The sequence below is a fragment of the Tiliqua scincoides genome, chromosome 2 (assembly GCF_035046505.1).
Source record: "Tiliqua scincoides isolate rTilSci1 chromosome 2, rTilSci1.hap2, whole genome shotgun sequence".
NCBI lineage: Eukaryota > Metazoa > Chordata > Lepidosauria > Squamata > Scincidae > Tiliqua > Tiliqua scincoides.
In genome coordinates this window covers 25,859,722-25,874,373 of record NC_089822.1, presented here as the reverse complement: position 1 = coordinate 25,874,373, position 14,652 = coordinate 25,859,722, and the positions used below count along the sequence as shown (strand labels likewise).

The 14,652-nt window shown below is 38.6% G+C and overlaps 1 protein-coding gene across 3 annotated transcripts in view; it reads right to left on the bottom strand.

The window, feature by feature from the left end:
• The window catches only part of IPO11 (importin 11), an 85,211-nt gene that overhangs the window by 51,669 nt on the left and 18,890 nt on the right, over positions 1-14,652 (bottom strand). For all 3 annotated transcript variants that reach the window (XM_066614860.1, XM_066614861.1, XM_066614862.1), the window contains 10 exons: positions 13,660-13,730; positions 11,735-11,927; positions 11,472-11,624; positions 10,846-10,889; positions 9,760-9,850; positions 7,796-7,843; positions 7,010-7,115; positions 5,436-5,562; positions 1,624-1,657; positions 1,452-1,492 (listed from right to left, as the gene is read on the bottom strand). In XM_066614860.1, coding sequence (XP_066470957.1) covers positions 1,452-1,492; positions 1,624-1,657; positions 5,436-5,562; positions 7,010-7,115; positions 7,796-7,843; positions 9,760-9,850; positions 10,846-10,889; positions 11,472-11,624; positions 11,735-11,927; positions 13,660-13,730 — 908 coding nt within the window. The remainder of the gene's footprint in view (positions 1-1,451; positions 1,493-1,623; positions 1,658-5,435; positions 5,563-7,009; positions 7,116-7,795; positions 7,844-9,759; positions 9,851-10,845; positions 10,890-11,471; positions 11,625-11,734; positions 11,928-13,659; positions 13,731-14,652) is intronic.

Sequence of the window (14,652 nt, the reverse complement as noted above, 5' to 3'; positions counted from 1 at the left end):
CTCTGTCCTACCTACCACCATGAACCAGAGTCTCACAGCATTGAAAGTTTCCTTTTCCATCTCCTCCACCATTACTAACAGCACAAAGTCTCTTTCTGTTTTTAGGCCCTCTGTGAGGTTCCCAGCCCCCACATATCTCACCTTACTTCCTCTTTTCCTCAATTTCCTGACTCTTCTCTGTCCTCTCTTTCTTTGAACTCAGTCTTCTCTTCCCATTCATTTCCTTGTGTTCTTCCTGCTAAGCCCACTGCTCACCAGTTTTAAAATACATCAAATGCAATTAAACTGAAAATGATTTGGGTCACTGAAGAACCTATTTACAGTCAATAATGGTGCACCTATTGGTGATGCAAAACTACAAAATACCTCTCTCTCACTGGTCAGGTAGTAAGATATAACAACTACAAAAAGGAAGATCTTGAGAAAATGAGGGTTGGTTTTTCACCCACCCAAATGATAACCCTGCCAAGAATGCACTGTAACAACCCCAATATGCAGTCTTATGTGGTCTACAGTACATTTAAAAATATGTGGACAAGAAGCATGTTTAGTCATAAGTTCCAATGTATTCAACAGGGCTTAGTTACAGGCAAGAGTGTAAAGAATTTAGACTTAGAGAGCATACAACTGACGGGCAGCCCAATCCTGAGCTGCCCGGAGCTGTGGGACCTGCGTGCTCCTGCGGTACCATGGGGAGGCTCCTCGGGAGAAGGGGACGTTTGTCCCCTTCCCACGCATAAGGGAAGAAGTCCCGCAATGGGACTACTCAATTTAGCGGCAACTGTTTGGTCGCCGCTAAAGTGAAGGCGCTCGTGCAGCCCTTCCTGAGCACCTTGGATTCTGCGGAGCTCGGCTCCGCAGACCCGCCTCTCACCCTCCCCGACACACCTCCCCCACGCCTCCAACCACGCCTCCATCTCCCGTTCCGCAGCCCGGCGGTCACGAAGACCGCCGGGCTGCGGAATCCGGGCACACGCCGCGCACTGGTACAGCGCCAACCGGAGCTGAGCCAGCTCCAGTGAGAGCCCGGCAGTAAGCCCTGCAAACGTGCCTTATGGCACGTTTGTGACTGTGGTCAGTGCCGATCGGGCTCTAAAAATCCTTGATTTCCACTCCTACAATAAACAATCTCAATTAATTTTCAAGGCAATAGTGAACAGCAAGTGAATTTTAAAATTTCATTTCTAAAAAAAAAATACAATTAAATCCTAACCACATCATCATGAGAAATGACTTTTCAATTAAATGGTTTGCTTGCTTTCAAACTACGTGCATTTGAAACAAAGTAAATGCCACATTAATTGTTGCAGTGTGAGCATTGCAAGTATGAGAAACAAAAGAGTTAGGAAAATTTTAAGTGAAACTGAACAAAGCAACTGACATTTTCATGTCAGAATATTTCCATTCTTCAAATGAACTATTCACCCACCCGTACAAATAAAAATACTTACTGGTAAGAACTGGTCAGTTCTAAACTCAAAATCATCCACAGGTAAAAACTCAGTTAAGAAAAATTGAAATATTTGCTAGCATAATGCATAATGAATATTTGCAACAAGTATAATAAAATCAAATCATGTGTGATTCAGTAAAAACAGAATATTTTAATAAGGAAAAGGATATTCCGTTTCAGAGTTGTGGCTGTCTCAATACGGACCTAAAAGAAAAGATTAGAATGAGAAAGTATCATGCCACTCAGCATGTTACATTTATAAAATATTTTCAGGAGGGGAAAAAAAACTTTGCAGGCATTCCAACATATCTAACCGTTGCTTTTCAGGTTTTTTAATTTGTTTGGATTAATTTTTCCCAAGCACAGAGATGCTGAGGAATAGATTCCAGTAAAGATTTTTTAGTTTGAACAGCGATTTTCAAGCAGTGTGCCATGGCACATTGGTGTGCTATGAATGGTCCACAGGTGTACTATGGGAGTTTAGGGGTGGGTCATTTATTAGACAGGCCATTGGGGGATGCAAGGCTCCCCTACTAGCAGCATAGTGTGCCTTGTCAATTGTCAAAAAACCGATTGTATGTTTTCACAATTTTAGAGTCTTATCTGTGTGCTGCGAGATGAAAAAGGTTGAAAACTGCTGAGTAAGAACATGATTTAGCATTGAACATCTAACATGGACATTTGTATAGACCATTTTTTGTTCCATGCTTCTTTTCTTTTATTTATAAAAATAAATCCATTCACAAGTTGCTATATAGGTCATGATTATTATTACTGTATTTCTATAACATTTTTCCATTATCAGAAAGGAGATCACAAAGTGGCTAAACAAATAAATTAATGGTTTCCCATTCCTTAAAGGGTCACAATCTAAAAAAGGTGTCGAAGAGATATCAGCAACAGACTCTGGAAAAGACACCATGCTGCAGTAAGATATATTAGATTTTATTAGATATATTGATCGTATTTTTAATACAGCTTACATGAACAATATTGATTATGTTACTTTTCTTTCAGATTTGAAAACTGAAAATGACACCCAACTTTCAGAGTTGATGACAAAGAGGGGGACAATGGTTATTTTTCATGTTTGGTACTGATGGTACCTTGGGTACCATCTTGGGTGCTCTTTGGGGAGAAAGGCGGAATCCTTTCAATAAATAAATCCAATAAATAAATAAATAATGGTACTTTCAAGAGACAGAAAAATTTAATATTGTGCAATAATCCTATGGTGGAAATTATTCAGTGTAACATGGTTTTGCTTTTGCCTTGCAGTGATGGATATTATCTTTTTTATTAAAAATTTAATTCTTCACAAGACTTTTCTTCCTATTTGAACCAACTGCCAGTTAGAACTACCAATTCACCTGCTATAAAACTACAATACTAAAACTTCACAACAGAACACAGTCTGAGCAGATTTAGAAATAGGATTCTTTATTCAAGTTAAAAAAACATACAGGCAAATATCTATTGTTTCTCTCAAAGATTTGGCACTCTTTGAGAAAGAAAGGCTACTAAGCCAGTTTTGTTTGCAAACAAATACAAATGTATAATGTTTCTCATATATTCCATTACTTCAATTCATAAAAGAGAAAGGAACATGTATATTTATAATGCGTTACAGGGTGATAATTTCCACTCATGCCCCCTTCCTGGGCAGACCGCCCATTGTAGGCCATATTGCTGCAGTGCATCTTCTGACCATCTGAAGTGGATTTTCGGGGCTTTAAGAGACTGCTAAAGGGAAGAGCAAGTGGGAAGGTTATTGAGTAGGCACTTCCTTCCACATGTGCTACAGTTAGCACACAGTACAGGTGGTAATGGTACTACTCAATTCATTAACAGGTGGACAGGGACACCAAGGGTAGTGCAGGCCTAATTGCTACAGGGCACTAGCATTGTGTCCAGCAGAATAGTAGAAGTGGATGGGATGGTGCTTATGCCCTTAATCCTAATCTGGATGGTTGGAGCTCAGCTGTTAAATACTCTGTCCACGGCTCTATGTTCCTCTTGGCTTTCAACTAAGTAGAGCTAGAGTTAGGTGCTATGGCAATGGCAGGCTCCAGCCTCCAACACTCCGGTAGACAAACTCGGCAGCATCTCAGGCAAGAAGAAGCTGGCTGCTGAGACATGCCTAACAGAGGCGAGTCTATTCTTCAGAAGTAACTAGTCTCCAAAAAAGAAACCCCTCTCCCAAATAGGGCCTGAATCCTGACTAATCAGGTTGGAGGAAACTAGGTTGGAGAAGACTAAAAGGAAAAAATATTTAAAGAAAAATGGTTGCATGCAAAAAGCTTCGCAACGTACGACCTATACTACAGAAAGGTAGGGCGGAACTGGGGAAACAGTCAGCCTTCATGCAGAGGGAACCAATGGTTCTAACAGTTCTAACTGACCCAGCCTAACAGCTGGCATTGAGAGGGCATTCCCCAATCATTTACAAATGCCCCTCCATCTTCCAGGAAAAAGTAATACTACTCCTTTATTCAGTATCGCTCTTGAAGCTGGAGTTGGAAATCAGTTTCTAAATAGAGATGTTGAGGCATATCCTCTGACCCCACCCCACCCCGCAATCCCACATGTAAGCAAACTGGTTAAGTGGTGAGGATAATACAAGGTAATACATTTAACAGCTTTTTAACTCATGGCTGAAAAAAGCATAAAAATAAGTTTCAAGGCTGAGCCTCGTCTAACAGTCAGTCATGAGCACAGTTTGAGAAAGTATATGTCAACTTGGACTGAATCCAGAACGAACTGTGAAAGTGATAAAGTGTCTGGACTCTAGAAAACAAATTGAAGAAAGGAGTTTATTTTGGCTGGAAAAGAACAAGACAACATGTGTGCCAAAACAGCAACTGTCATAGCTGCTTGACGGAAGAAATTCAATGCTTTGCTGTGGCAACTGGAAGAAAAACAAAGTTGTACAAAAATGTATTTTCAAAATTGACCAGTCAATTAATACGAATCCCACATATACATGGAATAACATAATTCTTATGCACAGATGCATCATGCAGATGAGAGACTGGACATGACTAAGGTAAATTTTAGTAAGGACTAATGTAATCTTCAAAAAATTTCCCCCTCCCCAGAACGCCTCCCCCACGCCCCCAACCACTGTTCCACAGTGTTCCGACCACTTTTCTGTTCCGCAGCCGAGTTTCTGTTCCGACCACTTTTCTGTTCCGCAGCCGGCCGTCACAGAGACTGCCGAGCCGCGGAGCGCAGGCGCCCGCCATGCGCTGGTCCAGCGGTAAGCCCTGCAAACGTGCCTTACGGCACATTTGCGACTGTGGTCCGCACCGCAGAGGCATGGCACAGACCACAGGATTGGGCTCTTAGTTTTCTTTGCATTTTTCAGTAACATAGAGATCAACTCATGAATTTGACCAAAGCAAATGCTACTGTTATTCTGACATAACACCAACCATGATTTGGCGTTATGTAAACTACACCACTCTATCGCTTCCTTCTCCTCTTATGAGCCATGACACCTACCTTTATTCCTGGCTCTCACAAATCATAATTCGACATTTGTCCAAAATGGGTCAATTATTCTTATGTGTATTTACTCTTAAGTGTATTTACTTTTATCAATTTTATATGACTGTAGTAATAGTTTTGCTTTGCTTTTTACTTTGTTGTTGTACAGTACTTTGAGCATATGATAGAAAAAATGGATATAAATATGTTAAATAGATAAAATAAAGTATGGTTTGCACAAAATAACAAATTGTAGTTTACCAATAACCAGGAAGTAAAGGTAGGAAACATTGCACATGAGGGGTGGAAAGAAAGAAGAATGGAACATATGAGCCTGAAGCAGCTCTGTCTAACATCAAACCACCAAAGTTTGCATCAGATCTCAACAACCCCACTGTCTGAAAATAAGAGGAGAAAGGCTAGTTATGTTATAAAGAAACACAAATATTTGACAAAGATTCAAATACACCCATGTATAAATATATATACATACCACTAAGTCTTGGTCTTGGAGCAAATTACAGATTGCCTCATACAACATAGGCCTCAAGTCAGACTTGAATTTCACAGAAATCCATTGTCCTATTAGCCAGATTACTCGCCGACGTATTGGCTTGTACCTTTAAATGCAAGAACAATTACTGTTTGATGGCAGGTATTCAGTTTAACTAGGTCAGGGTCAATGTTTAAAACACTTTTCAGTAACTTTATAATTTCCACCAATGAGTGCAGACCCTTTTTCTATCAACATTAGGTGATCTCTCTCTACACTAATCCCCTTGTCCCCAGCACACTGAGCAGTTTCAGTATAATGCAGAAATATTCTTCCCACAGATCTGTTTCTGTGGCCACACACATAAAAAAGCCTCCCTAATTATTTCAAAAAAAGTATTTTTGTTTATTTACATATACAACATTTAATACTTCAGGAATGTTCATGAGTAAAATCTGTTGGATGAATTCCACAAGTTTCTTCTTTCCAGTTCCTGGAAATCCAGTTCCTGGGATCTTCTGTATATTTGGGCTCTATAATTGTTACAACTCTCAATAATTATTGGTTTCAAAGGAATACTTTGAAAACATGTAAACACCATAGAACTAACACCTCTGATATTTCTGTAAAGACTAGCCATGTATTCCTTGATGTTTTTCTTCCTCCATTTATGACATACCTTTAACAGTCCAAGTACTGTTACTTAACACCAATAGCCCTAGGGAGTCATAGAAGGAGAAAAGAAAAGTAGCAGAGTGAAGAGCCACTGACATCTCCAGTTGCTGCTGCCTCCTTAACTTGGATTATGCCACACTGCCTTTTTCACTGTGGTCACAGTAACACCAACATCATTTTAAAGTTTATCTGCCCTCTTTTAATGCTCCACACCTTCTTTTTCCTTTAAGAATGTGAGCCCCTTGGGCACAGGACTACTACTGTAGAAAAAAAAATACTGGACTCCTTCCAAAAGGAAGGTAAAAGATATAAATATTTTAAATAATAATTAGAATGCTGCACTTCTAAGAATTAAAATCTCAGCCTTTATAATATAGGCATACCTACTTCTGATAGACTAACTTAAGCTAGTATGATAAACATCAACTTGTACTGCAGCTCCTCAAGCCAATTTACAATGTAAGAGTGGTGGTACAACAAGCACTAGGTACCTTGCACTACTGCAACCCAAGTAAAGCTGTGATTTCCATAGCACCATCAATGTATATGATGCTACACAGAGTAAGCATGCTTTCTTCCAAACAGCATTAGAGGTGCAGAACAAAGGGATGCAGAACAAAGAGATAAGTTGCTGGAGAGTTCCATACAACTCAAATCACACATAACAAAATGTATACTGATAAAGAATACAGCACATTTCTGTCTTGGAAAAAGAGGACTGGCCAATCCACATCCAAATCCACATCCAAGTAAATACCTTATTCCTGTACTGTAAAGCATATCTGAACAATGAAGACTTTCCATTTTTTTAATTTCAAAACCTTATTGAGCCTTGGCACTGAAACCTCTTGAATTTATTTCAAGAACAAAGAAAAAAATAAAATAGTTGGGACATTTACCTGTTATCAGGTACCTGCAATTCTGCTAGTAGCTGGCTTTTAAACCACTGATCAAAATCCAAACTGTCAAATAGTTCATATGCCGCCAGTCCAACTGCATTATATACTGAAGGAAGAAAATGCCGAAGTTGTAGGATTTTTTGCTTTTGCTTTTTAAATGTCATAGTTCAAAGGATCTGTATAACACTGAAGTAGTAAAGTTAAATAACGGGAAGAAAATATAAGAATCACTTAACCTTCCTGGATAAGACCACAGTCAATCTAGCCCTGCATTTTGTTTCCAACTCTGGTCAATCAGAAGTGCCTGAATATCTTACAAAATGGGGATGGTGGCCATTTGTCCTGTTTGTTCCCAGCTTCTGGTAATCAGATGTATACTGTTGCTGAACAAGGAGGGTCAATTTAGTTATCATGGCTGATAGCCATCTATAAAATCTGACTTTAAAAAAAAACACTAATCTAAGAAACTGGCCTTAATTTTCCCCAATTACTGCGCAAAAAAGAAAGATATTCTATTTTTATTCCATAAACTTGGGCTTATTATTTGTCCAGAATCTTCTTGCCCATATATTCCAAAAATAGATTTTAGAAAAGCAGCTTAAAGATAAGAAGTGCTAGAAAAAAAGCCTTCTCTCAAGTTTTTGTGGATAAACTACTTAAAAGAATTATTATGGTAAAGTTATTTGAGTATTTTTCCAAACTGTTAGGAATTAATTACAACACACATAGCTGAAAACAGGTAATTATTATAGTCTGCCAATTGAAAGCAAGAGAAAATGAATTTACCAGCATCTTTAATCAGTAGAGTTTGGGTATCATCCACATTAGTGGGACCTGAAAATAAACACAGTTACGTAAAAAGAAACAGCAGATTATCATGCAGACAATACATTGTTTACATTCATTAGTGAAGGATAATGGCTGAAATTGCTTTTTGACTAGCAAATAACAGGAAATGACCTCACTAGCATGCTTCCAGCATGCTTCTAGCTCACTCAAAAACAAACTACACAGAAAATAGCGTTGAATTCAAAAGTACAGGTCCAACCTTATTATACACAGATTTTTTATACATGTATTTAACTCAACACGCATGGCCACTGCAAATGAGAAGGAATGTGCTGATCCCTGAAGAAGGGGGAAATTGCATCCCTTTAAAATCACCATTTAAAAAACTGCTTTTCTTAGTGTTGTAGATAGACAGTCATGCAAGTGATCTTGCCATTCTTCAACTGAGCCAGAGGGGGTCCTTTGCATTTCTAATTGCTGACTCTCTCTCTACAATAGTAAGAAAAGCTGTTTTTAAACCACAATTGTAAAGGGATGCACTTTTAAATTTTTTTAAACTGCTTTTATTTAACACATTTCATGGTATCAGCAGGGAGTCCCAGAATCAAACCCCTGCAGATGTTGAGGTACAACCTTATTCCATTAGGAGCATGGAAGGGGCAAGAAACCTGAAGTTGGTCTTTAAATTTATTTTTCCATTTTTTTTATCCACAGATTTTTTTATCCACTAGGGGTTCTGGAACAAAACCCTAGTGGATAACGAGGGACAACCTGTATATGGAGTTTAAGCCATAGAAATACAATGGCTAGAGCGGCACTATTCTGTCCCGCATACAGAATCCTTACCATGGAGGTGGCCATGTTTTCCAGCACCAAGCTCACAAGAAAGACTGCTAGTGTGGTAAGCATGAAAAATGGTGAAAAATAAACATGATCCCAGCATGCTAGAAGGAGAAAAAAATTGGTTTTCTAGTGCTTTTAGCGCTGGAAGCTGAAAAACGAACACAGCTAATGTATGCTCCTTTTGAGATACAAGAATACATCCTTCTAAAGAGATAATCCTGAAAGGGGAGATTTCATAATGAAGTGCAGACAGTTGCTTTGAACGGAAATGAGGAGGATATATTTTTCTGCGCTGGCAAATTCTAGTATTATCAGTGCTAGAGTGAAGTAACCGATAAGCAAAAGGAAAACAATGAAAGTGAGTGAGGTCCATTTCAACCATCCTCCAAATCCTGTTTGAGGGCCCAGTCAATATATACTCCACTTAAATAGAAAATGAAAGTGCTAAATTAACTTGGAAATGTTCCAGTTTTTCCCCTCAAGTATACATCTTTGGCTACAAACGATACCTGTAAGATTAAGCAACTTCATGTACTATTTGCATCATTTATATTTAGTACTAAATCTTGTGCTAGAAGCAAGGAAGTTCAAGGGACACACCAAACAGCATTACAGCATGGGATTGAACTTGTTAATTTTTTTTTCTTTTTTTGGCCAACAGCATCCAATATTGTCTCTTGTTTGGCTTAATAGTAGCCATGTTCACTGAAAGGCTGATGATGGGAACCAACTTTCGATAAATATTGAACAAGATAGATTAGTAAGGAAAGACATTGGTAAATGTATAGATTTCAGTAAGTTTTAATTCAGCAAAAAACCTCTAATGTTTATAAAATTAATCTAAATCCAAGGAAATCTATGACAAATCTTACCAAGGTTCCTATTTTAACTCTAGCTGATAAACTTAAGCTGATGAAAATACACCTAACTGTATTTTCTTAATATGTTCCCAATCTCTCCCCCCCCCCCCCAAATTACCTATCTCCAAGACTCTTCAATATAGCTCCAATATGTGCCCAACCTACAGTATGGCCAAAAAATGTTTACAGTAATGAAAAATGGGATCTTAACATTTAAATAAAATGTAACATTTTGCATGGCATATAATATTAATGTACCTTGTAGACTGTGAACCATTTCCAGGAGAACTGGTGTAAGAGTCTGATTGTATTCATGAAAAACATCAATGAAGAGAACTTCTGTGCATGGCTGAAAAAAGTTAGAACTGCTCATTACAGCAAGCAAAAATTGGCTTTTGCAATAGAAAATTCTTATTGTTCAATGTAGGATGTACTGAGCATTTACATACAACCTAGCCCTATGTGATCATCAATATACTGAATATAAACCTGGCCGGAAACAATTTAAAACATCTACAGAAACTGAATAGTATTCTCAGAGCTAAACAGTTGTGCTGCACCCATCTTTGTCAGCAGTCATTTCTGAACAAGCCCATTCAGAATAGACAAAGCTACCTGCAACCTTCTCATGTTGGGATGGGTGTGTTTGTACTCTTTATACAGTTACTGGGCTTGTGAAAGATACAGTCAGGTTTGCAGTTGAATAAAATCACAGGTCTCCTTGGATCTAGTCATAAAATACATATTTTAAGCAAGTTCCTGATGACAGATTTCAACAGGGTTTTATTCACAATAAAATGGGTGTGTTTTTGCTGGTCATTATAGTTCTATAATTATCATGATATAACATCACCGTGTAGACTAGAGCAATGGTTTCCAACATTTTTTCACTTGAGTACCCCTTGGCAGCCCACTTTCATAAATTTTACCCCTCATATTAGCCCCACAAGGCATTCTAATGTCAGCTCTCCCTGCCTCCCGCCTCCCCATCACGCCTTCTCCTCACTGTCTCTCCGCCTTTCACCTGCCTCTCCCCTCCCCAGAATGCCTCCTCCCTGCCTACCCCCTGCCCCCGCTTACCATGCCATAGCTCAGTGGTCCGTGCTGGGCTAGCATGGGCACTCGCCCGGCAGTAGGGCTCGCAAACAAGCCTTACGGTATGTTTGCAACAGTACATGCTGGCGGTGAGCTGGTGCATCAAGCCCAGGATTGGGTTCTGTGTCAGCACAGCAGAGCACTGTGATGGATTGTATTCTGCTGTCCAACTGTATTACAAGTTAAGACCAAGGTATATATTCAACAAAGAAATAAGATCTCTACTTAAATTACATGTGGTATGCTTACCCTGATACTATATTTCCAAGAATCTCCTCCTGTCTCTTCAACAGCTACAGCATACAAACAAGAAAGTAAAGTTTACACAGGGATCTATATTTATTAAATTTAATATAATCTCACAAACCTAAGTAAATCAAAATGTGTAGCTGTACATAAACACAGCTAACAGAAGCTGCAAATAATTATACAGCATTTTACATACTGCTAATGTAAATAATTTCTAGACTTTATGGAGAATTAACATTTCAGTAGGACCCATGTAGGATCCATGGAGTCCCCCACAAATAGCAAGATCCACATTTAAAGTGCTTTTTTAAAAAAGGGCAAAATTATGACTCCTACCATTTCACAACCAAATCATTCTGTTTCTCAGCCTATAGAGCTGTTTTCAGCACTGAAAAACCCACTTCTGGGCCATGTGGAGGTTACTTTCTTTTTCCAGGTTTGCTCCAGAATGCACTGGCAGGAACCCTGATTCTGGGGGGCTTTATTAAAAAAACGCTTTAAATGTGGACCCAGGTATTTGCTGGAATCCATGGTGAGTCAAATCTGCAGGTCCTTTATGTGTTTAAAATAAATACATTCATTTTAATGTGCATTAAAATAAAATCAACTGGTCAAAAGGTTCTTACTAAAGCCTTCTGGATCCTCTTCCCACATAGTTAGTTCTTCCTCAGTTAACAGAAAATATTGAGTGACTAATCGTCTGCATATCTCCATTAACGTTGGGTAGGTGAAGAATGATGACTTTATCTTATGAGCTTCAAGAGTTTCGGGACTGCTATCTGCAAAAAATATTTTATCTAAATATTAACACCCTGCTAATATTTGATCATAAATATATAATCATCAGAACTACAGAAACGTTTCAAATGTGGCAAAATGGACAAATTACCTTCCATATTTTTGGATGGCTTGTAAGCATAGTTTTTGACAATCATCTTAATCAGATTCATGCACTGGACAATAAATCGTTCAAACACAACTCCTTCACCAGCTTCTGTGAAAACATAGCTTACAGCAAATTCCAATGATCTCTGAATTAGAGATGTGAATGAAAAAGGATGTTGGTCCAAGAAGTCTAAAAGCTAAGTGAGAAGAATATAACAAGACAGTCATAAGAGAAACAAGGTAGGTGAGAGGCATCAATGAGAAGAATAGATACGGTAGAATGAAAGTATTTTACAATACTAGAAAGAAACGTTACCTAAGCAAAGAAAATATATTTCTTTCTTTTTTGGTTCCAGTGCAAGCTTTTGTTAATACAAAACGTTTTGTAATCTCAATTTCAACAATACAGTGGCCTAGTTAAGACTGACAGGAAAGACTAACTGAAAACACCATGACTTTCTATGCTATGAGAACAAAATTCGATTATAGTTTCATATCCTGGTTTGTAAACTGTCAAACACAAAACTCTGCGAAACTTAGAATTTTTTTTTAAAAGACAACTATAGTTAAACATCTCCAGGTTAGAATAAATCATGATGAAGCAAGCCATAATTGCAACAGAGCTCTGGGTCAAGTTCAGGAGGAAAGGGGAAGGGAAAGAGTGGTGTCTCAGGAACTTTTAAGACTATATGCATGAGGGACAGCATTTGAACTCTTCACCGGACTCAGATGAATCTATGACTCTCCAAGTCTTCCATTTATTGCTCTTCAGCATTTATTTTGCTTGATGATCATCAACAACAAATAGTATATTCAGGGCCCAATCCTATCCAACTTTCTAGCACTGGTGCAGCTGCAGTGCAGCCCCAAGACAAAGAAACAAACATTCCCTTAACTTGTGGAGGCCTCCATAACTACCCTCCCACCACAGGATACAGCACACTCCCCACTGGCATGGCTACATCAGGGCTGGAAAGTTGGATAGGATTTGGCCCTCAGTTGTTACCGAATTAGATAAGAGAGGGCAGCCGGCTGCAAAAAGTTGTAGCAATGGAGACAGTACTGCTTATTGTACAGCTCTCTAACTTGCTGGATGTCAAAGAATTTAGTTGGTGCTGGTCACCTCTTCCCGATGTCTTTCCCCTTCACGGTTTTGCATATCTGCCCAACAACATTTTGTAAGACATGACTTGTGACAGTAATATTTCAACTGCTAATTAAGGAACAGCTTATACCTGTGGTCCCCATACTGTGCACTGCAGTGCCCAGGGGCACCGCAGCAAACTAAAAGGGAGGTGCAGGATATTTATAGGGAAACACAGTGAGGGGTGCTGTGAGAAGAAAAAGTTTGGGAACCACTTGCTTATACCTAAGCAGCTTAATTAAAGGAACATAAAAATATTTTAAATCCTGTAATGCAGGGGTGACCAAACTTTTTGGGAGGAGGGCCACATCATCTCTCTGTGTGGGCGCTGGGGACAAAAAAGAATTTACATTTCAAATTTGAATAAATTTACATACATTTACATAAATGAACATATTATAGATGGAACTTATATGAATGAATGAATGAAGGTCTTGCAATAGCTCAAGGCCTATAAAACGCCTTACACAAAGCAAGACTGGCCTTTCCTTCACTGCTGCTGCTGCATCAGACGTGAAACAGCAAGCAGTGGAGGGAGCCCTCATCCCACAGCTCATGCGAGATGTCAAACAGTCACCCTCACACTGAGAGCAGTTGCTTCAGGCCAGCATGGGCTCCAGCATGTCTCCAGAGGGCCAGAGGTTCACTGGAGACTGGGGTCTACCTGTGGGACAGATTAGGAATCCTCAAGGGATGCATGTGGCCCCTGGGCTGGGGTTTGGGCACCCCTAATGGATATAATTTGACTAAAAATTACAATACATGTAGTAGCTACTGAAACTTACCACTTTAGTAAAAAGAATTATAGTTTTTTCAAGACGATCTCTGCATGCATTGTCTGCTTCTACACTTCTACCTGATAATTTTAAAAAAAAAGTGTATTGCTTTTCTACATGTTATATTTTGGCGAACAGCTGTGACTGTTACAGCAAACACAAAAAAATCCTTGTAGCACCTTAAACACTAACATATTTATTACAGAATACACAAGTAAAACATAAGTAATTATGCTATTACTGAAGGAAAATTATTGTGAAATCAGTGCCAGAAAATTTAATGTTCCAACTGTTTTAGCTTCAAAATGAGCATGATAGGTATACAAAAGCTGTGCCATGATAAATGAAGCACTCAGGAGCAACATAATGTAATACACAATTGACAGTAGCTAGTGTAGCACACCAGGACTAAGAAATTGAGATATCAATCAGGAAATCCGTGGTTCAAATTCTATATCTCTCATAAACTTATTAGATGGCTTTAAACAAACCCCTCTCAAGCCCCACATATGCAATGTGAGGGTAACCAACCTACACCACAGAATTGTTGCAAAATAATGCCCACAGAGTGTCTAAATAGAACAATTGCTACTTATAGTTCTAAATTAAAACTTCAAACACTCAGGGAATCTTATAAACTTGCCATGATGGATTTCTCAATCAAATCCTCTGAAAAGACAATATTCTGATCCATGGATCCTTATCTACCAGCAGAAGACATCTCAAATGTAGCCAGAGCGTATAATGTTCAGACCCTTAATAGCAAATTTCAAAACTCATTTCTGGTATCTTTTACAAAAAAGTTCAAAGTGACATGTATTATTTTCTTACAATATATACAGATATTCCTTTGTGAGTCATGTGGTTCACTTTTGAAACAGCTACTGCTAGAAATAAATTCTTTTGTTAAGAAACATTTTGTCATTTAACAAAAACTAAGCCATATTTTTCCTCTGAAAATGTAACTTTGTTAACCTTGGACACAGTAGCAATCCTGGTCCC